We start from the raw sequence: 23340 nt of genomic DNA on the forward strand, positions 1-23340 counted from the left end.
GGCCATTACAAAGGCAGGCAGCGACAACACAGGCAACATTAAAACAAACTATAAAATGCAATCGATCTAAATGGTATAAACCGGAAAAGAGGAATGTGCCATTGTATAATGGAAATGGTTTTTTCTATTCACTTATTTCTTAGCTGCCCCCGCCCCTACACTCTTCAAGAAAATTGCATAGAGCAGCAGCAGCAGAGAAATAAAGGCAAAGTAATTCGTTTTGCAGGACGACGAAATGAAAAACTGTGATATTGATAAATGCGATATTAATGGCAAAACGCTGAGGGAATTTAAAAGTTTAAGCTCGCTTTGTTGCTGCTCCCAGCCACATCAGCTCGCTTGGCTTAGCGTGAAAAAAATGACTTTGATTTATACGCGGTTTAAAGCTTCATTAATCATAGCAGCTTGCGAATTTGTTAGCTCAAGCACACAAAACATATTGAGCTAAGAATATATCAAATGCTTGCTAGATAATTACCAAGTGGGTATACAAAGTGGGCATGCCAAACAATAATGTTCAGATATAGCTTGAGTAATTGTGCTTTATTACATAAATTTAAAAGTTTTTAGCCATGGCGCTAGCTTAACTACAATCTAAAATAAACTATATTTTCTTTGCTTATGATGTTGCATTCTTGTTATGCTCTATACTTTAATATAAACTTTATAAGCGCAATTCACATAAAAAAAACTAAAGCGCTTTCAACTTTTGCTATGCTTATCTCTATTGGCCCCTATATCTACGCAAAACTCATATCCGTTGGTCGCATTAAGCGAGCAAATCTCTTTGACATAGCTCGTATGTTAACAAAACTTGGGGCCAGCCACTCCCACTGCTTACGCCCCGGCAATTTTGTTTACGCCAGCAAGCCAACAAGTCTGTGAAGTTGCCCAATTTACCACAAAAGGTCACACAGCAGCAACAACAGCAGCAGCAGCAGCAGGCAAAAGGCAAAGAAAAAAGAAAGTCACAGTCGACTTAGTAAATCTAAGAGTTTGCCAACAATAATCTGACATAATGTTTCAATTATGCGTCGTTTAGCATTATGGACGACGCTATATATGAATTGGCCCCAAACCAACCGCAAAACGAGCAGCAAGCAACATTAGCAGAATGTAGGCGCAACCGTAGCCACCACCCCCACGCAATCAGCCCTTGGAGCATTAGAGCAGACGCAACATTTGAAGAGCTAAGCAAATCTTACTAAAATAAACATTTTAGCATTAAATTTACATAGGGCGGTTGGGCGGCGCTACTTACGCGACATTTTCATAAACAGTCAACTTCATATAAATATGTAAACAAGACTGTGCGCATATAACTCTACAAGTAAATATGTCTGTATATAGCACTTGATGTGTTTTCATGTATTTGCATAAACATTAGCAAAACAAATTTACACCCCCACCAACTCAAGTTTTTAAGGCACTACCCCTACAAAAAAGCTTCAATTGCGCCACCAACATATGCAAACAAACCACAACAACAACAATAAAAAAAATTTAGCAAAAAGTATATGCAAAATAAAAAGAGAGATTTTTTTGAAACCAAAAGCAGCAGCGTATGAGCGTAAAGATACCCTATAATAATTTGTAGTTGAGTTTGATATGCTTAAGTTGCTTTGAGTGCTTATAAATTTATACATTTTATGCATTCATTTTAATGATTTTTTGAGCTGCCTATATACCCTATAGAGCTGATTTTGCTGTCAATGCTAAAGAAATAAATGCAGGCAGCAGCGTAAGTAAATGAAGTTAGAGCCAGCGCTGGCAGCGGAAGTCTTTAGGCCAACGTCAAACCCAAAAGACGGAAGCGGAAGTGCGTGCCAAGCGAAGTGCGAATGAGAAACAGCTAACAGCACTGGCAAAAAAAGTTTCTATATATATATGCTAAATCAGCCAAAAATGCTTATAATCATTTCTACATAGATGATGATGATGATGATGAGCTTTATGATAATACTGATGCTGATGTAGTGCATAATGTAGAACGAGAAATAAAATTGTTCAACTTGTCTGTCTGCCGTCTGTTTGTCTCTCTGTCTGTTTGTTTGCTTGCTTCCTTGCTGTGTTATTCTTTGCAAGTTTAGCGCTACTTCGTGCAACATTTTTGTGGCACTTTGGCGCCCAAAACTTGGAGCCAAATGACAGCAAATATGCGTTTTATTGAATTTTATGTGCTCGACGCGCTCGTAGCAGGCAAAAGCCTTGGCTAAGCATAACATTCTGTTTCCTTTTCGTCTTTGGGGGCAATGGCATATAAATTTGTTGGCCTTCGCCTTAGACTTGGCCTTAAGCTTGTTGGCTGCCAAGTGAGCGTGAAATATGCAACGCCAGCTGCTTGAATTGGGCCAGAGACTTTACTATTGAACTTGAAGTCGCCGCAACTCAACCAAAGTGTCAAGCAATTTGTTCTTGAAATTAAGTTGACACGAGAATTAGAAACTAATAAATGCCACACAAAACCACAAAAACCAATTTGCAATGTCTCAAAATTCCATGTACATAAATTAATCAGGCAGCCAAGATAATTGCAAATCCTTTTTGCACTAACAACAACATCATAACAATAATAGTAATAAAATTCAGCAAGCAACGGAAGCGTAAACAACAAAATGTTGAAGCTGCTGCTGCTGTGAAAATTGAGAAAATCAAAAAGCTGAGGCAAAATTTAATTGGCGTTTAACCTTTAATGAAATTTTGAACAAACGCCTAACGAAATAAATTGCTAAGGGATTTCAGATTCAATCAACGTCCAGGCTACTTGAGGCAACAAGCAACACAACAACAACAAATCGAAAGGGCTTGGCTCATGTTTATCTTAATATACATAGATAGATATTTTTTGCACATGCTGCTGTGTATTTGGGCCAAAGGATAACAAAAAGTATTTGTGCGCCAAAGGCCACGAAAAATAAACAAAAACATGCTTAGTGCCTTTATACCTTCAAGGATAGTTCCCATGCCCAGCAAGGAAAACAAAAAAGGCTTAGACAAGTCTCTGTTGTGGCTGCAATCATTTTTGATTGTAGCATTGATTTCAGTTTCAGTTTGGCTTGCCCAAACTCCCCCAAGGATATTGTGCTGCTAACTGAAACGTGCTTAGCTGCATATTTTGATTTTCAAATTGCTTTTGCTACACTCTCGAGTATACACTTTATATAAAGTAGTATATATTTTAGCCGCTTAGATATAATTTACACACACTTTGACTAATCGCAGCAGCCACAACGAACTTTGATGCCTGCACATAAATCAAACAACAATTTGCTAGACACACACAAGAGGGTTAAGGATTTTATGGCATAGAGCAAATTAGCTGCCCTATCAACAGGTGTCTAACCCTAACAGCTGTGCCCATGACCAGCCTCAATTCTTAGCCATATTTTTTAATGTAGGCAGCGGACACACACATTAAACCAAACTTTATATCTTTTAGTTTTTTTATGGCGACGCTGATGCTTATCGCAGTTGAGAACCTTTTGCTGGAAATATTTTTGGTCGTATAACTAATTTTAATAATAAAACCGCGCGTCTGTCAAAATCTAATGGATTTTGTTTTCTTCTTCGGTATGCTGCGATAGAAATCTTTGGGAATGACAACTTGTGGGTAGTTTATGAAGGGTTGCTCTACGGTTTTAAAAGGAAACCAAGCCTTAGATCAGCTGTGAGTCATAACCGAAATTCAAAGAACTGTTGGCAGGTGAGAAATATGTTTTATTCAAAATATATATATGACAAAGATTTGCATCAGCTACAGCTTTGTATTGCTGCATATTTATTCAACAAATTTGCACGTGTTTTGTTTCGTTTTGCTGCGTTAGTAAACCAATTAAATTGAATTTAATTCAATTCAACTAAAATTCCCAGTTGGGTCTTTACTTATTCTTTTGTGCGCCATCGTTCGCTTAGTGTGCGATTATTTAATTTCAGCTATTAATGCTGTGAACTCCCCAGTTAATAACAGAACACACAGCTCTGGCTTCGGCTTCGGCTTCATGGGCGATGCCAGTTAGTCAATGCTTATTGATGTTTAGTTGCTGTCGTTGTTGCCATTCGAGCTCTCAGGCATTATTTCACTTGCGTTTTTCCGCTTTTAGCTTTTGTTTACTTTTACGCTTGCCGCACACAAAAGCCCCAAAGCCCCCAACACCCAACAGCAGCAAAGGAAAGAGCAAAACACAAAAAAAAAAACACTCAGCCACAGAGACGTACCGCAGATCCAACCCCCACCCCAAATACTTCAAACCCCTATATACCGTTAACATTGAATAAGCCGCACTATGTTTGCGTATTTGTATTGCTGTTTATATGCTGTATTTGAACTGTATAGCATACCCTAGAATTGTATATGAAATTCAATTTTAAACAACAAATTAACTAAAACTTTATAAATTTAAATTTCTTTTGCATGCTTTTGCTTAAATATTTATTCAAGTTCGCTCTGCAGTTTCAACTGCTTGCTAATTTATTACATTTCTATTTACAGGGTATTCTAGAGACTTTGTTTAGTTACGCACTAAAGCTTGTCTAGCTTGTTTTTGGTGTTTGTATTTGGTGTTTTTCTTGTCTTTTACTTTATTTTGTGCCACTCTCTTTATATATTTTTTTTTACTTTGTGCGGCTCCTCCTGCGAATCCCTTGACAATGCAATAAATTGCGCAAAAATTGGAAAAATAGAATTTTAGCCGCACCAACGACAACAATAACAGCCAACGAGTCCTCTGGCTTTATGGATGGGCGGTATGGGTAATATGGAGGGGATCTGGGGCATGCGGCATGTCGCACGCAATTCCGAGCACTGCGTGCTCCATTCCGCTGGCCCCCTTGGGCGGTATACCCGAATAGCAAAAACAACAACAAGAGAAGCAGCAGCAATAGCAACGGAAATCAAGTGCTAAGCTTCCCACAACGCAATCAATTGATTTCTATTGTTTTGTTAAAATGTCGTGTTGTTCAACCGCCCCCACCCCCCACTCTCCACGCTCCACCCTCCTTACTAAACTGTTGTTGTTTTCATTTGCCGTCTCCCTTGCTAACTATGCTCCTCTCGCTCTTTCATTGTAGTTATTTCACTTTGTGGCATTTTTATAAATTGCTTTGTTGTGGTCTTTATTGAAATTTTTGAGGTTACTTTTGTGATTGTTGCTTTTTGGCCAGCTACCAAACTGTCCCAATATACAAAACACACACACACACACACATACATACATACACTACCTACCAATATAAGTGTACATTATTTTTGTTGATTTGTTGCTGCTGTTTTTGCTACTACTGTAGATCAACGTCTGTCGTCCATTTGCGTATTCTGTTTTTATGGTCTTTAGTTATTTGCTGAAATATTCATGAGCTTTTCTTTTTGCTTTGTTTGTGTAGCAAATGTTATGCATTCTTTCAAATTTATTGTCCAGTTGTCCAGCTGACCGCCACTTTGAATACTTGATAATTTATAGTTTCGTCCTTTTCCGGTGCTGTACATGCAATATTTTTTATTTGCCATACTTTCAAACATTTTTGCCCATTGAACTTGCATATTTGTTTATATTTAAATATGCTTGTTGCAAATAGTTTTATGTTCACAGATTTACAGCTTGTAAATGTTTGCCACTTACTTGAAATTAAATTCAATAAATTAGAAATGAATGATTTGATATTGTAAAAATTATATGCGCATTCTATATGGGAAATTGCTTAATGTTTTTTAATAAATTCATAACTAATTAATGCATTTAGCGAAGGTCTCAATGTGATAATTGTTAATAATCTCATAACAGTTTAACAAACACCATGTCAAAGGTTATTTACTGGAACCAAAGCTTGTTTGCTTTTTGCTAGAAATCTCACAGGATTTACTAAATAAAGTTGAAGGATACCTGAACAATTTAGAAGCAAATGGTTAGATACACAGGTTAAGGTAAATAGTTGTCTCAATAAATTGTCCAAATGCCGCTTACGAAGGTTTAAGGCTTTTCTAAATAATCCAACATAATATCCTACTATAAACATTAAACTCATTAACTAAAATAAGTTTAGAGAAATTCACATTCACAAAAATATATCATAGCAGCTTATAAATATAGAAAAATACTCTGAGTTATATAGAACTTTGTGCTTTAAAAATATTTACATCACACCTAATAAAAGTTTACTTATAAATATACAAACTAAACGATTTTAATGCTTACAAAAAACGTTTTAACTAAAGTAAGTATTTCGCCTGAAGAATGCAACAAGTCAAGTCATAATAGTACCCAACTTATATTCTATATATTTATTTGTATGCCGATCAGCAGACAATACCACAAATTGCTGACTCAATCAAGAATTCAACACGCTACCCCGCTGAATAGATCGCATAAAGACGCAACATTACAACGATTATCTGTTAAAGAAGAAATCGTCTCAGACATAAAGCATAGCCAAGTTCTATAGAAAATCAAAGACAATTGGCACAGGAGACAGCAGCGAAGGTGAACAGAGAACGTCATGATTATGGCAAATTTTTGGGAATCCTTTGTGGGCAGTTTAGACGCACGCTGGACAGACAACAATGTCAATTGTTTTGGAAACGTATTGAAAATCAACGACTGCAAAATCCTTAATGTCACGGCAAGCGGGGAGTTTGCTCTTTTTACGAGCTGCCTGCTGTCCAGGGGGTTTCAAAACTGTAGGCAAGTTTCACAAATTAGAGAGAGAGTGGAAACAATGAAGCGATTTCGCCGAGGGCGGTCCAGAGTTTTAGGCTCTTGGGTTTTTATCTCTCTCTCTCTGCTGGTTTTTCACTTTTATATGTGACGCGCGCAACTTGCAGTGCCTTGTTGTATCCTTGTTGTTGTCCTGTCGCCGCGATAACTGGCAGCTGTATGTTTGATATTTGTCCAGCGACTCCTTGGGCGCTGATGTCTTATTTGGCTGCCGTCTGGCAGCTTCCCTGGTAGCATTTCCTAATAAAATTGAGTAAAGAAAAGAAGATGAAAACCTTTTGCGCAATGTTTGTTTGTCTAGGCTGCCGTTGCCGTTGCTGTTGCCTTTGCTGTAGGTGGTTACTAATTGGGTTATTGTCAATATTTGATAAGATTAGTTCTACCCAATTTGCAGCTGCTGCTTTGGCCGTACCCAACTCTAAACTAATCCAACAGGCAACAACATTTATTTAAGTCTACAGTAGTAGTAGTGGCTTGTTATCCTGGCTGCATTATTTAAATTCGTTAAGTAGACGCATTAAATCCGAATATCTATGCATGCGCTTGAGGCCCACCTACAGTCAAAGAGCCAGAGCGCTCTGGCGCCAGCAAGCCGCGCTCTGGTCGTTGTCATAATTTAAATCGCGCCACGCGTAAGCCTCATGCTCCCGGATAAATATGGTAAACTATGCCCCGACCCATCCCGGCCGCACTTTGTTGCCAGCCATAATTTTCCGCTTTATGCATGAGAATGAGCATTAGACAAAAGGCGAAAAACACTAAAAACACAAAAAACGAATCGAATGGGGCTTACTCACCCGTTTTAACGATTATGCAACCTGCTCTCGCACCTTGCATACAAAATCGAAATTTTACCTGTTGATAAACTCAGGCGCTCAGGCTCAGGACTTGCTGCTGTGAGCGGAAGGCTGCGACAATGTTATACGCTAATTGAGCACAAAAACATTTTTCTCCAACAATAGTTTTATGTTAATGACATTACACTGCACAACAAGTAACGCTTACATTTGAGTGCAGCATAAATATATTTTAAAGTAAAAGGCAGACAGCTTCAATTTTATTTGTATAGCATTTTGTCTATAACTTGTAGTTTAGTGTATTGGCGCTTACACACACGTGTCGCGTTTATAACAAAAAAAAACTCAGTCCTTCCATATTGTGCGCTTCTCTCATTTTCAGCGCCTTTTGACAGTTTTATGTGCTTCTACCCCGCGCTCTGCTAGTTTGGTTTAAATGCCTTTAGAAATTATAATTATGCATAATTATAATTTTGATGTTTTTTAATAATATGCATTTTCCGCATGGCATTTTACAGGCTCGAAATTCTTGGAAGCCGCGCCAACGGAAATCGCTGGCGACAAGCCGACACTCTATTCCAGCCCTTGGCCCCATGTGATGCTCGGTGGTTCGTCTGTGTTGCATGCTTGTCATTTTATAACAATTTATGCATTCCTGTTTTTAGTGGTAATTTGATTTTGATTTGGGAATTTTAATTAACAAACATGTTGTTGGACGCTCGAGCGCATTGCATTTTTGATGAAATATTATTATAGACGTGGGGGCTACTAGGGGAGCCCACAAAGCGACTTCAATTCGTCATGGGACTTGAATATAAAATAAAATATTAAACATTATGATTTTATGGCATTTGGCATTTGTAATTGAGCTAAAAGAGTGAAAGATTTGTTGATTGCAATGCAAACTCAAGCTTATAATTATAGATGGTTCATATATTGATCGTTAATGCGTTAATGATTGACTTTTAGCTATAGGATTTGAGTGCAGATCGATTACAAATACCAATTGACATTTAATAATAATGCCATGTATTAAGAAATTGAGGTACAAACTAGTTTATGATATAAGACATAATAAGAAGAAAGTTATCATTAAAGCTTGTCGAATGTAGCCAGCGCTCCAAATTCACAATATCAATAGCTAAGATAAGCTACATCAACTATAATAACTATTATAACAACTCTCTTAAAAACCTTTTTAGGAATATCGGTTGGTTACATGAATGATTGAACTTATGCTAAGATTATGATTTATTTAATTTAAAGAAGCAAGTTTAAAGATGCATACACATTATTTAAGTCCGCACAATGAGCTCTGCGCTTAGCAAAAAGATTTCATTTTCCATATTCAATAGTTATTTTCAGCACAATAGTCTGAGTACTTGCTGTGCGGACAGCGGAACTCACGGCTTACATTACAGGAATTTCCAAAGAGAGAAACAGATATGAAAAACTCAATTAAGATGCGCTCGAGAGCCACTGAATGAGGCCAGAAGCCGACAACTGGCGGAAATTTGCAAAAAAGATCAATTTTCTGGGAAGGGGCATTGTGAAAGCCAAGCGCACATTTTAACAGGATAAGATGCGTTTAAGCAAATGAACACACAAGTAAGCCGAGCAGAGAAAGAGCCGATGCAGAGTCACAGTGAGAGTGAGAGAGCGAACAAAGCAAAAGGAGCAACTACAAACTGCATTGATGTGCCGGCAGTGCATTGAAGTGGGACAAAGCACACAAAAGGCACAAGGGTCCAAAGAAACTGACAAAGCACTTGGCCAGCGGCGAAATGGTCAACTGGCCAAGGTACCACAAAGGCAAACGGCAAACGGCAAAACCAAAGCAGCTGGCTGCTAAAAAGATGCTCAGCGAGAGATTAATAGAAATTGGTGGGCACAGAGCAGCAACAACAGTAACAATGGGATGAACACCAACCGAGCCCGAGCCAAAAATATGTAATCTCTATGCCTGAAATTTAAAAACGGAAGCTGCTTCTTAGCCAAACGGTTAAATTTTTAATTCCATTTGCTTTATACATTTTATTTGCAGACCCTACCACGAAATGCGCAGCAAATGCAATAAATGTGACGCACAGCTGATGCTGGCTGGAGGCCAATATCCTAGCATCCTGCCGGCACTTTTTCAACTTTTGGCAAAGTATTTAGTGCGCCATTTCATGCTGGCATAAAACAAAAAAGTAAACTATTTACAACTTGCTTTCAGTCGGTCGCTCAAACAGAACTGTTGACACTTTCAGCTGTCTGGTCCTGGCCTGTCCACCACCCATTGTCCTGCTGATGTCCTGGTGCTAATATGTTAAACAGCAGGTTGTCCAGCGCAGTTGTCATTGTCGGCGCACTTTAACAGTTTTTCACACATTGCGATTGCAACTCAATTTGCAATCCAGCAGCGCTTAGCCAGAAAAAATGCGGCACATTGCAAGTATGTGGGAAAGTTTTAAACTCAAAACATAAATCCTCTAAGGTACCCCAAGCACTTGACCCACATCCTGCATTATCAGGCAGTAATCTAAACAAATTCTTAGCTCAATCAAAATGCTGTCATCTGTAATCGATATCTTGAGGATCAATGAGGCATCCTTCAACATAAACAAACAATTTTACGCTAGATTGAATATTGTAAAGAAGAAATTATACAAGACGCAGCTGTCTTAACAGATGTGGGCTCCATTCAGCTGCACTTCTATTATAGTTTCAATATCAAATTGCGTAGCCAGTATACAATATTAAAATTCCTTGCTGGAATTATAATGACAAAATGTCATAATAGTAGTTATTAAGTTATTATTGATGAAAAGTTAACTTATTTATGAACATCAGATAGCCAAACAAAATTTGGAGCAAGTGTTGGTCAAGTCTTTATTTGTTTACATTTTGTACTCCCAAACTTCATTGCAAAACAGTCCGTTTTTAGCTCCTCAGTTATTCATGCAATTTAAACATTACATGCATTGAATACATCGAACTGCATACTAGGATATCCAGGATTGCACAAAAATTGGATTTTCATTATTGTCTGCAATGATTTTGTACAGGGCTGTCTCTCTGTCAGGTTGCTGTCTCTGCTAATTGTTCATCTTGAAAGCATGCAACATTTTTATGCAATAATACTGTTGCATATCACCAAGGGCTGCCAAGCACTGGCAATCCTCTATAGAAGAGTGGCTGTAGCTCGGCTGCATCAGGATCATTTGCAATATTTTTGGTTTCCGGCACTCACAAGACGAGACTCTATCGGTTACCATCAAAAAAGTATGGGGTTATTACAATATCCATTAACGTTAAGATATTCAGCCTCGGCGAGCGAACAAGGTGGCCAAAACTACAAAATGTGCCTTTTCTCCAGATCTACAAGGACGATCTGGATGTCCTTTTGCAGAAAGATATTCCCTTTAAAGAGGAATCATTTGACACTAGCTTCATCCTGCTCCTGGCAAGGACTTCGGAACTATGGCCTATTTTCTGTATACGATAAAAACTGTTTTCCTCGGCTCCTGTAAGGATATTCGTCCGTTAAGTAGTATATCCTGAATACTATCAATGAGCACTACTTATACACCAAAGTACATCCTTGTGATCCTTATAGTTTCCGAGAAATGGAGCACTTTGTGTTTTTGGGCCAATTTTTGCGACTAACCCCCCTTAAATTTTTTTCAAATTATTATTTTTTTCTGCAATCATGGAATATCCTGGTATGCAATTAAACATATTCGATGCCCTGGATCACAAAAATGCATGTCCTGTTGCAATAGGAAAGCATAACAGATAAGCAGGAGCTAAAAAAGGACATATATGTATAATATATGTAAATAAAAAGACTTAAACAACGAACTTGCTAAGTGTACCTCAAGTCTGTCATAGCCTTGTGTTTAAAATCAGCAGTTCCAGTCCACTTGAATTTATTAGCCTGTAGACGTTGGCCAATCTGAAAAGTATTCTAATTAATATTTGTGAAATGGGTCGCCGTAAGTCAAAACGCAAGACGCAAAACGCAAGCGTAAACTTATACAAAACCTGGAAAAGCATTTCAAATCTCCATTTTGTAATCATGAACGTTCTTGCAATGTTGTTCAAACCATTATCTCCTTATCAGAACCCATAGATGTTTATAATGATTGGATTAACATAGTTCTTTGTTGCTGCTCAGTTATACTCTGTCTACACTGTAATAAAATATATATTTATAAATTAGTGAACATTTTATAATATATTATTCATATATTATTTATATTTTACCTGCGTCCACTGTTTTTTTCCCGCAGGTCCTAAAAGTAAACAAACCACTATCGGATATCGAAGCTCCGCCACACTCATTCGATATTTACACTTATAATCGACGACGTTGCCAATGTGTCGTAGAATTTCCAAATTAAATGCCACTCAAAGCTTACTCAATTATCGAATTTTTCCGCACAAATTCAAACATCTAGGACAAAACAAGCATTATTAATATATAAATATATATATTGTATACAGTAAAAAATACAAGTAATGTTTAATCATTACAAAAAATACAATTATGTATAATAATAATAATAGTAACAAATATTATTTGGATTTGTACAAAATCTATAATAATATAATGGTTATGATATTAATATAAACTAATATAATAGTAACAAACGATATTTGGCAGTAAAAACTATGTATAATTATATAAACATAAGCAAATTGTATAATTATATAATAATAATAATGTTTGTTTGTGGTTTTAAATGAACAGCTGTGCAATATAAATTTAATTTGATGACTTTAAGAATTTAGTGTAAAAGAAATGTTTATCCAATGCTTATTGGCAATCAATCAAAAAATAAATGATTGTAAATACAAATAACTAAAGATAATTTCAGAGTCCTTTGTAACAAAAGAGCTATCATTGTTATGGGCTGATGATGCTTAGTCCAGATGTATTCTGTGACTCTCAAGAATGTTGTCCACGTGCAGCGCAAGCACAATCTGCTGTAAATTAAAATAGAAAAATAATTATGATTTTTGATAAGAAAAAAGATGTAGATGTAGATTAATAGCTCTGTTGTACAACAAAAGATTGTGGTGTACATTAACACCAACAACAAAAGGTTTTATTGATGTATAAAATTTCAATTAGAATAACAACAATAAGAAATTCAAAGATTGTTATTGTTTTATTGAATAAGAATAAAGCGGCAGCATTGATTTTCGTACCATAACTATATTTGGACTCTCGCGAGCTTATTAAGCTATAAAGCACTTAAGTCTGATTATTTGTGGCTAAGCTACAGCTTTTCAAAGTTTGAAATTAATTGAACAAAGCACTGAATTGAATAACTTGATTGATTTGCAATAATATAAACACAAGTATTTGCTTAATTGTAAATTTAAAATGCATGCTAATTTAGCATTTTACTTTGCATTCAATGAAGCTGGCAATAATTTACGCAAACGTAATTTAAATTATGTTTGCCTCAAAGCACGCAGCATGAATGAATTTTGCTACAGCGAGCTTCCCACACACACACATACATACATTAAATAGATGGCATTGCCGGCGTCATCGTTGGCTTTTGTTTTTGTTTGTTGTTGTTGTTTTTTTAAGCTAACACGTTACACAAATGCCTACCAAGCACTTACTGGCGGACAGACAGAGGGAGAGCGGGCGTGAGGTAGACAAAGGGCCTTGACAAACATTTGAGGCATGCAACAGGTGGCATGCGAATAGCGCTAAGAGTAAGAGCACGAGAGATTGCAAATTTTGATGCGCAGTCGCAGTGAGTAATATTTAAATGCGAATGCCACACCACACAGTGTGGCACGTTTAGAGGCGTCGCGTCGCACAATGCAGCTGTTGTCACACTATCTTTTTGGTCACAGCGTGAATGTGTGAAATGCTCTCACTCTCACTCTCTTTCGCTCTCTGTTGCTCTACCTGTCTATGTTGCTCTCTTACCCGCTGCGCTGTTTGAATCTGAGTGAGCCATGCTGACGACATAGCGCACGGCTTGCAAAATATTTTTGTTATTGTTCGTTTGTCAGCGTCTGCAGCAGGACACGCGCGTAGCCAAAGCTTCCGCGCTAGTGAGTGTGTGTATGTGTAAGCGTGGCATGCCACAGCTTTAAAATAATCAAAGTAATTGTGTAGCATACAAAGCGGAAATTGCACATACGGCAATCAATAAAACGAATGCCAAAAGGCGCTACAAGAAAATGAATACAAGTGAGTGCAGAGGTCCTTAAAATAGCAAACGCAAGCCTTGCGAAAAAGTTCTCTACACTTGTGTGAGTGTGTACATGTGCTTGCAAGTGTGTATGTGTGTGTGTGTATCTGTGAGTACTCGTTAGTATCTATTGTGTGGCAATGTTTTCAAATTTTTACGCTGACACTGCAGCCAAGCTAAAAGATACAAAAAGTGAGACCCTTAACTGTGTGTGTGTGTGTAGTCTTCAATGAACATTTGTGTGTGTGTGTGTATTTACTACGTCAGCTTTTCCCACATACATATTTATTTACAATAAACGCCCATAAAGCTTTAAAAATTATCAAAAATCGAACCAAGTTATTGATACCAGAAAGATAAGAAATTCGATTTTATTTATAGTTGCCAGCCACTCCTTTTTTATTTGTTTATCTATGCATGGATTCTAAGACCCAAAACTAACAAACATATGACGCTAAACACACAAGTAGTAAAAGCTTTGTTCATGTTATAGAATGTACTATAATTAGTCTGATTAAAGTGGGAATGCAATATGTTGCAACAGTTTTAATTCAAATTGCATGTCAAATGTGGGTGTGGGTGTTTAATATAAGCCATAGCTTTAAGCTAACATGCAATGTTTTGGCTTTGGCGTAGGTCATAATTAAAAGCACGAACTTGTATTGTATTTCAAGCAATTAAAAACCCATCTGCTGTATCTATTATAAGCACATTTGCTGCCAAAAAAAATTTGAATAAAAATAAAACTAAATGCAAAAACGGCGACCTCGAGTCTAAGTTATCTTTTGTGCATAATTTGTTAATCTTAAATCAGCGAAGCAGCAAACAAAATCTTTGGCTAAGCAATTTTCATGAGCAGTTGTTCATGCTATAAATATTTTGAGGAAAAGTCTTAAATTGTATATAAATATAAACAAATGCTAAGGTATTTTGATTAGCGCAAATAAATCATAAATATATAAATAGCTAAAATTTAAGCTGTAAACGGTTATGCATAATTATTTTTAACATTATCCATTGATTAACGTCAAAACAAATTGCTTTTTTTATTAAGTTTTCTGCCTTGGGCTTAGCGCGTCAAAATTTATTGAGTCAGAGCTAAAGTCGTGATTTATACAAAAGCTGCAGTGCATAGCCATTGGATAATCAATCTTTGTTGTAGCAATTTGACGAAAACAATAATGCAAACAACAATTAGGCAGGCTAAGCTTAATCAAGGCTATAAAATACTCTTTAAAATGTAATTTTAGAAATGCTATAAAACATTATTTTTAAACATATACATAGTACACAACTGTTTTTAACAATATACCCGCTAAAAATTGTAACCCAGGGTATTTGTATATGATCATAAAAAAATATGCTGATGCCAGCGACGGCAATGAAGTTGCAATATTCGAATGCAAATCAATATACATTGTCTCAGCACCTTTTGGAGGTAGCAAATGCAATCATACCCGGCACACAACCTTTCCGTCACTGCTGAATCCCACCACGTTGCGATAGCCCCAGCGTGATTAGCTTGATGAGCGTGTCCATCGCTAGGCGCTCTGCCTCTCTCTGTCTCTCGTGTTGGCTATTTATTTTCCATTCGGTTTGGCAAGCAACCGTATACCCCCATAATATTTGTATTTCTGTATCTTAGCGTAGCGCTTACGGTTCGGATCGGATCGGTCGCTCGCGCTGTTTTTTTCGTTAGTCGCTGCGATCTATTTCAATTTATGTCAATTTTCATTAGTGTGCTAAATTAATATAATAAACAAACTGAATTTAAGTTGTCGCTAATCATAATGTATTTTTTTAGTTTTTTATCGTATGTGCATGTAAATTTAATTTGTCGCAGCGCCAAAACGTTTAGTTCTTTAGGTCAATAAATAGATAGGTATATAAATTTATATATAAATGATTTTGTGTGTTTAGTTTAAAGTGAAATTTCAAAAGACTTTCGTTTCGAATTTATTAAGCCGCAACATTACGTACTGAATATACAAATATATTATTTTTAAACACAACGGTTATTGCGTGTACTCCAAATGCCCTCTGTTTATAATATAAACATATGACATTTGCTCACCAATTTTAATTGCAACTAAATATATACTTGCACGCTAATTAAATGCTAATTATAAAAACTATAAATAAACCAAAAGTTTACTGCTAAACTTAATTTGAATTTGTTAGTGCTGTAAAGGATTTGACACAATAAATACTAAGCACAAAAAATACTATAATTAGGATCTGCAAATAGTGTTGCTAAACGTTGCATTGACGACAGCTGACATGCGGGCCAAAATTCAAGTTCAAGTTCAACCTAATGAAATTCACTTTCGATTTCATTTCGCAGCTAAATTAATGTGCAAGTGAGTTGATTTATTTAAAATCAACAAACACGATCTGCAGTCATGGCCGACAAGCGTCCGCTGTTGTTGCAGCTGAGCGACAACGAAAACGATGCGGACGACAAGGAATCGGAGGCTGCGATGGCAACGAACTTCAAATTGAAACCACATGTTACTCCCACACTGATCAGCTGTTACTTCAGGCAGCTGCTGCTGCGGCGCAAACTTTGGCTGTGCCTGCTTATGATGTCCATATGCTTTTACTTTCTACTAGGACCCGCAGATATTCTGGAACTACAATATGATAATGCTATTGTGGCCGTACATCATCAGTCCAATGCGCTGGATATGGAAGGTGAGCTTGAAAGGCGATTAGTAGAATTTTCTACGTATATGAGCTTAGTAAGCAAAATTCTTTGGAATTTGTTTGTGCTATAAACTGTTTATTTGTGGTAAATAAACAATTGATTTCTTTAGTTTACTGGGAACTTATGCAGCTGCATGGCATGCAAGTAGATATAGATATGTATAGTCCGAATGCCATCATAACTTATCTTATCTCCTATGCTAAGCGTTGAATTTATTATATTTATGTGATTAATGTCAATTATAAGCTGCCAACGAAAACAAAAAAAAGTACAAAATTTTGTGTTATCTCTGTTTCCACATGTAAATTGAGAACATGCCAATGAGTTTAATTATTTTAATGTTATTACTAATATATATCAGGGCCAGCGTAATTGTTTGTTATCAATATGCATGTCTAAAATTAGTCTGTATACATATGTATATTTCCTATTTTGCATGAATTTAATATAAAAGTCAAGTGTGTGCTATCAAATTCTTGTATTATTAAGCTTCTCTAACAAATAATTATTTTTAAACTTCCTTTGTGCGTTTTTAATGTTAGATATGAAATTGAAGCTTGATAACAAATCTATTAGGTTTTGATTTTTTGGCAACTTTGTGACTTGATAAGAGCACAAAGCGGAAAATAACTTAACAACGCTTTCATATCTTTTCATTTTAATAAAAAAACATGAAAACAACAGATTTCCGGTACTAAATATAAAATTTTCTTAGTTTGTTACAAACTAAGGAAGTAGATAAGTAAATCTCACATCTCACTCCTTGCTATTAGTATTTTTTCTATTTATTCTTTAACTTTTGCATGCTCGTTTTGTCTATTTTGTTTTTCTTTCTTGTTTTTCTTGTTCTTACACTGCTCTGCAGCGCTATTCTCAACCATGCATGCTATGGCTGTTTGGCGCTGAAGGATCTGCATGCACCAAGGACCATGGCAAGCATTGACAAGCAAACATCACACACCAAACCCACACGCCTACAACTGCTCAGCTTGTTTAACCAAACATTAGTCTCTTCCAATCGCAGTTATTCGTCTATACGCAATCACTGCAATCGTCGATTTGATCCTTAAATAGCGTGACGAGTCATGTCCATTTCAAAGCGCGAAAGTACTAAGCCTGCAGAAGTATTCAGTTGAGAAGCTACGCTAAGCGCTGAAAAGTCCAGCGTATGCTGCTTGGCCATGACCCAAGCGGCCAGCTATAAGTGGGCACTTGATTGACTGTTGCTACATGGGCATACAGCGTGTGAGCGAGAACAATGTCAGCTACACATCCTGCGAGCGTTTGAAGAGCAGCGTACAGCTGTCCAACAGCACGGACAACATCATAGTCAAGTGCCTGAATGAGGAGGAGCAGATCTATGTGAATGGCTATGCTACTATACCGGAGCGCTGGCAGCTACGCGAACGCCTAAGTCAGTGGAGCAAAATGGATGCGCCACAGCAGCGTGTGCCCAGCGTGCTGCTCATTGGCATCGATAGCATATCCAGAGTGAATCTAATACGCGCTATGCCCAAAACGGCGCAGTATCTATATGACAATGATTGGTTTGAGCTGGCGGGCTACAATAAGGTGAGTTGCTAGCTAACAAAGTTAAGATTTGCTCAACTATTTTGCTTGCAGATCGATGACAATACGTTTCCCAATATTATGGCGCTAATGACGGGCTACAATCTGAGCAGCGCCATGCAGCACTGCAGTCCCTATCGCGTCGATGGCCTGGACAACTGCTCGTTTCTATGGAAGCAGTATCAGCAGCATGGCTATGCCACTGCCTATGGCGAGGATGCAGTTAAAATCAACACATTTAATTACTTGAAAAAGGGCTTCAAGCAGCCACCAGTGGATTACTATTTGCGTCCGTATTTGACGGCAGCAGAGAAGCTGCTGGGCGGCAATGTGCTGCTGGGCCTGCCACATTGCGTTGGCTTTGAAACGGAGGCGGAGCATGTGTACAACTATGCGCTGGAGTTTGCGCGCAGATATCGCAATGACAGCTACTTTGGCTTCTTCTGGACGAATACGCACAGCCACAGCGACATTTCGCAAAGCAGCTCCATGGACGACTATCTGAAGGAGTATTTGGGCAAGCTGGTCGCGCAGGGCACCATGGAGCACAGCATAGTGGTGTTCTTTAGCGATCATGGACTGCGCTTTGGACCCACACGCAACACCTGGTCGGGGCATTATGAGGAGCGCTTGCCTTTTCTATTCATTTGGCTGCCCAAGTATTTGCGTCAAAGCCATCCGGAATTTGTAGACGCCTTGCAACTGAATCGTAATCGCTTGACCACGCCCTATGATCTGCATTTGACGCTCAAGCACTTTCTGGCGCTATCCGGACGCGCTGGCAGTCTGGCAGACATGGGCCCAGCGCAGGATTGTCCGCAATGTCAGTCGCTGTTGTTGCCTGTGCCGTTGTCACGCAGCTGCCGGGATGTTGCCATTTCGGATCATTGGTGCACCTGCTGGAGCTATGATCATGTCTACAAAAACTCCAAGACTGTGCGCCAGCTGGCCAAGTATGTTGTGCACTATCTGAACGACTATGTGACCAGCTTTCGCAATGGCAGCTTTGCACATTTTTGCATGCCGCTGAGCCTGCAAAGCATGAGCAGCGCTTATAAAGCGCATGCCAATCCCATGGATCCTGCGCACATTAAAGTCTATCGCCTCATATTTTATACCAGTCCTAATAAGGCGCTCTACGAGGCTACAGTGCGTCACAATGAGAAACTGCCGGGTGAGCAGGGCATGCAGGTCACAGGCTCTGTCAGTCGACTCAATATGTATAATGGCGAGGCGAACTGCCTGGGAGACTTTTCGATTAGAAAGTATTGCTTTTGTCGTCAGCAGAAATAGTAGCTATAGTTCTCTCTCGCACACACACTCTCTTTGTGTCTCTCTCTTGCTCTTTCTCCCCTCAAGTGCCGTTATATAGATATAGTAGTTGTTATACTCGTACTTAGTGTTTTAGTAGCTTTAACATTGCCAGCAGCAATAACGTGATAATCTTTACTTACATACATATTAAATATATATATATATCTAGTATATATCTAGTATTTTATATAGCTTGTATACATAAATAGTATAAACAAACATATGGAAATACTTTACTTTAACTACTCACGCAGTTACTTTAAGCTCGCGTTTAGGCTTTTGTATTACTTCAACTTCAATATATATAAATTTATATAGCATAACTCTGACAATTATCAATGCCAAGTCCTAACTTAATCTTAACTCAAGCTAACATATTATGTGTCATTGCTAAGTCTGAGCTAAATTTGTTTTGTTATTAAGATTGTTTAGAGTCTAAACATATCGCAAATAATAAATTCATTTTGTTATATTTCAAACACAACATTTGTTTTAAATTCAGGGAATAGCTTAAATTTAAAGTATTTACGAATCCTTTACAGATTCCAGGTTCCAACAAAGATTGTTCCTTTTTCAAAATGTGCAATTGTGTAATTTTTACTTATGCTGTAGTAGCTAAAAAGAAAAGAATTAAATTTGTTTCAAAAATAAATTGAACTAAAAAAAAGTTTGAATTGGTTAATGTTGGAATGACAAAGGTAAGTATACAACGGATAGTTATTTTGGAATATTAGACATTTATTCATATGCATTTTTCCTAAATCTATTTTAATGGATGGTTGTTAGTTTGGATTATTTAAAATAATTCATGATTACCTGTATGTTTCTACTGCAGGTCGTGTGTAGACATTAAGATAATTGCTTCAATTCAGAATTTTAAACATTATAATTTAATAGTTATGTTGTTAAAAAAAATTGTTTATCTATACTTTTTATAATTATTTACATGAATAGTTGGCTGGATGAATTATTTTTGTGTTGGCTTAACGGAAATTTAAATCAACATGCAGGCGAATATTTTAAAATGGGATCTTATCTCAATTTAGTTTGTGTTCACTTTTCGCACGAGTCTGCGCACATTTAGTCGTTTACAAGGTAATCGCTCATACTGCCAGCTCACAACCTTCTCTCTGAAGTCAAAGAGCGACAACATATTCTTGAGTGATTTGAAAAATTTGGTTAATTGACTTAGACGCTGCAGACCTACAGGATCATCTGGTAATGGCTGGATCTCAAGACGCACCTCCTTATAGTCGGCACGATCAACAATGAAGGAGAAATGACCCTTCAGATCACACATATAGGTCGGCTTATCTGCGCGTGTTGTGAGGTATTCTTTAGTTTCCTGCAGCTGTTGTGTAAAAAACTTTAGCTGCGGATTGCGTTTAAATTTGCGTTCACTCCAGGTGTTCACAGAGGCGGTAATAAGCCAGGTATAATGGCGTGACTTGCAATCGTGCTTCAGCGGCTGTTCCTTATCAACGCGTTTCATTTTTATGCCATATATGTCACCAACGATATCCTTGATAGCAGAAAAATAGCACTCAGTCCAAAAATAAGTCAGTGGCAGCTTTCTAGCGTCGGGAAAATGCGTTAAGAATTCTTCATTCAATATGCTAACTTCCTTATTAGAGGGTCTGAGAGTGTGTGCAAGCTTGCTCATCGCTTGTAGATCTAAGTGGCCAGAACCAACTTCCGAAGATGTTGATTCGCTTGCGCTAGCTGAAGCATCTGTGGTTGGTGGGCACTCTGCAGTTGCATTTGCATTTGCATCTACATTTACATTTGGTGTATTGGACATTTTTTTGCGCTTGGCTTGATCTTGACGCTTGTCCTGTAATATTTGCTCCGGCAAGCCAAATAACAAATATTCATAGAGATCCACGTTCTCTCCCAGCTCGCCACATTCATTCTTGCAAGCCGAGGTAGCCAGGTCTACGCAGTATTTAAAGTACGTCAAATTTGTGGGTGCTATCGACTGGGCCACATTGTACTGCAGCTCAAAGGGATCCTGCACGCAGATATCACGCTTATATTTAATAGGATCTGGCGTCACGCCTGTAGCCACCTTGATCTGCTGCATCTGCGCTTCATACTCAGGAAAGCCGCCAACCGTCTCAATAGCCTCGGGCAGTTTCAATTCTTGCGCAATGTAAGGACTCAACAACTTGTCGGTAAAATCCATGTCACTGTAAAACGCAAAGAAAGCCGCTATAAGATCATAGGCAGTGAGTTTCTTAGGCAAGCCTGGAATGCGTTTTAAATCGTAGACAAAATTGACACCATCCACTTGATGTGCAGCACAATTCACTTGCAGCTTCTTGATGGCAGGCAGATATCCTTGCTTTTGCAGTGCATAGATAATGAGTACTATTAGACAATAGCTAGTCATGCTGCCTGAGCCCACAATTCGTAATTTCTTTGTCCAAATCTTTAGAAACAGGCAGAGCTGGCGTATGCGCACATCGAAATTCATTAATGCGGCTACAAATCGTGAATTATAGGTGCTGTTTGGGCTGCATACGTTGATATCTATAGTGATCCAAGAAGCAACATGCCGGAAACGTATAATAGGTACGCGTGCATTTCGAATGGCAAAAACATTTGTAAAATGGCTCGGGGTTCGACGCACATATGCCAGAATCGCGTTATAAAAGCCACGATTTCCAAGTGGCGGAGACAAGTCATCGGGCATAAGCTCCAGATATAGATCGATGTCGCTGTCTGCAAAGCAAATATGTTAATATTATAAACAATTAGAGACAGTTGGCACATACTTTTTAACGCCAATCCGGTAACCAGTGAGCCAAAAGGATAGACCTTAACACGTCCCGCAAGGCGACGCTCCAGCATGTCGCGCACTTCATAATATACATCGGCCAGTTTATTGCAATCCATGGAGTAATACTTTAGTATTTCATACAGCTCCTGACCTTCCTTTGCCTTTTGAAGTACTTTATTTAGCTCGCGCCGTTGATTATGCATATTTTCGCTGGCAAAGTGTCGGGAGATGGCATTGAAGCAAACGCGTTCTTTTTTAGGAGCTTTGCCCATATGCATGAGCAACTCGTGCGCCAGGCACTCCTGCAGATTTTCAAATGCTGCCCCGCACACAGCGCAGGGCACCCAGTCCGCTCGATCATTTTCCAAATTGTCACCCATATCTGTAAAAAGTAAATTTTTAAGAATAATTAACACACATAACACACGCGTACGTAAAACAATTTATTGGCAGTTTACACAAATACTACATTATCAGGAGCGAAGCTAAGATAAGCATTTGCCACTGCGTTTGTCATAAACATTTTTAAAATATTTTGAGCTAATAACTCCATTGAGGCCTTCACATAAAATGACATTATTGCTGGAGCGATAGAGCGGTATGTTGTCTGCCAGCAGCTGCGGCACATTCAAATAAATCAACAGTTGACAATTGCTGCGAAAGCCACTCAACACTTTGGCACCATCATTCGGCAACAGAGCAAAGTGAATATGGTTTCTAGTCATGCGCTTTAGTCCCTCCTTTTGTATAGCCCCCCAGTGTTTATAATAGGTGCCATGCACTACTGCAACGCCTGCAAGCTCATTCATGCTCTCAATGCGCGCCAAACAAGCCTCGGTCTTCACCACTTCCATCGAATGGCCTTGATTGGCTCGGATTTCAAGCTCATTTGTTGCTGGATTGCAACGAAGAGTATAACGCTGCTTGGCATCTTTTTCTACCAATTCACTCAACTTTGCGACATTATATTTTCCAGCAAATCGTGGATGCTGTAAAATATCTGCTACACAAACAAACCCATCTGCTTGTATGCGAAATCCTTCGCTTTGCGCTCCGTGACGCAAAAGCCACAACAGCTGCTTTGACAGCTGTAAATCGTTGCTATTTTGATACATTAACACAAATTGCAAATGTCACTCACTTGTTGGTAATTTGTTGTTTTGTTTTTTGGTGGCGCAAAGAAATTTTTAATGCATAGTTGTGAAATTGTAGTCAAAATTCGTAGCTCAGATGCTGCAGAAGTATCGAAACAATA

The 23340-nt window shown here is 38.1% G+C and overlaps 3 protein-coding genes and 1 long non-coding RNA gene across 5 annotated transcripts; 1 reads left to right on the forward strand and 3 right to left on the reverse strand.

Moving 5' to 3' along the window:
- Positions 1–10630: 10630 nt before the first annotated feature.
- Positions 10631–11843, reverse strand: LOC108599272. 2 transcript variants are annotated; one of them, XR_001915127.2, is made up of 4 exons: positions 11756–11843; positions 11534–11682; positions 11365–11444; positions 10631–11295 (listed from the first exon to the last, which is right to left on the reverse strand). It is a non-coding gene; the product is annotated as an uncharacterized LOC108599272 (long non-coding RNA). The 2 variants fall into 2 exon arrangements; XR_001915126.2 differs by having other exon boundaries at positions 11352–11444.
- A 3671-nt stretch (positions 11844–15514) lies between these two features.
- Positions 15515–19443, forward strand: LOC108599963. Its single transcript, XM_033293517.1, has 4 exons — positions 15515–15595; positions 16058–16454; positions 17612–17992; positions 18044–19443. Exons 2-4 carry the CDS (start codon positions 16116–16118, stop codon positions 19280–19282), a joined length of 1959 nt encoding a protein of 652 aa, XP_033149408.1. The 5' UTR covers positions 15515–15595; positions 16058–16115; the 3' UTR covers positions 19283–19443.
- Positions 19444–20210: 767 nt separating this feature from the next.
- On the reverse strand, positions 20211–22531 carry LOC108599964 (terminal uridylyltransferase cid1). The gene is made up of 2 exons (XM_017987217.2): positions 22081–22531; positions 20211–22027 (listed from the first exon to the last, which is right to left on the reverse strand). Exons 1-2 carry the CDS (start codon positions 22463–22465, stop codon positions 20346–20348), a joined length of 2067 nt encoding a protein of 688 aa, XP_017842706.1. The 5' UTR covers positions 22466–22531; the 3' UTR covers positions 20211–20345.
- LOC108599966 (tRNA 2'-phosphotransferase 1) lies at positions 22503–23215 on the reverse strand. The gene has a single exon (XM_017987219.2). It carries the CDS (start codon positions 23198–23200, stop codon positions 22571–22573), a length of 630 nt encoding a protein of 209 aa, XP_017842708.1. The 5' UTR covers positions 23201–23215; the 3' UTR covers positions 22503–22570.
- Between the last annotated feature and the right edge of the window lie 125 nt (positions 23216–23340).

This window comes from Drosophila busckii, chromosome 3L, assembly GCF_011750605.1.
Source record: "Drosophila busckii strain San Diego stock center, stock number 13000-0081.31 chromosome 3L, ASM1175060v1, whole genome shotgun sequence".
Classification (NCBI taxonomy): domain Eukaryota; kingdom Metazoa; phylum Arthropoda; class Insecta; order Diptera; family Drosophilidae; genus Drosophila; species Drosophila busckii.

Coding starts and splice junctions, on each gene's coding strand:
- LOC108599963 (XM_033293517.1), top strand. CDS start 16,116: ATGGCCGACAAGCGTCCGCTGTTGTTGCAGCTGAGCGACAACGAAAAC. Junction 16,455..17,611: donor TTTCTACGTATATGAGCTTA/GTAAGCAAAATT, acceptor CCATGACCCAAG/CGGCCAGCTATAAGTGGGCA. Junction 17,993..18,043: donor AGCTGGCGGGCTACAATAAG/GTGAGTTGCTAG, acceptor TTTTGCTTGCAG/ATCGATGACAATACGTTTCC.
- LOC108599964 (XM_017987217.2), bottom strand. CDS start 22,465: ATGGGTGACAATTTGGAAAATGATCGAGCGGACTGGGTGCCCTGCGCT. Junction 22,028..22,080: donor TACCGGATTGGCGTTAAAAA/GTATGTGCCAAC, acceptor TTTGCTTTGCAG/ACAGCGACATCGATCTATAT.
- LOC108599966 (XM_017987219.2), bottom strand. CDS start 23,200: ATGTATCAAAATAGCAACGATTTACAGCTGTCAAAGCAGCTGTTGTGG.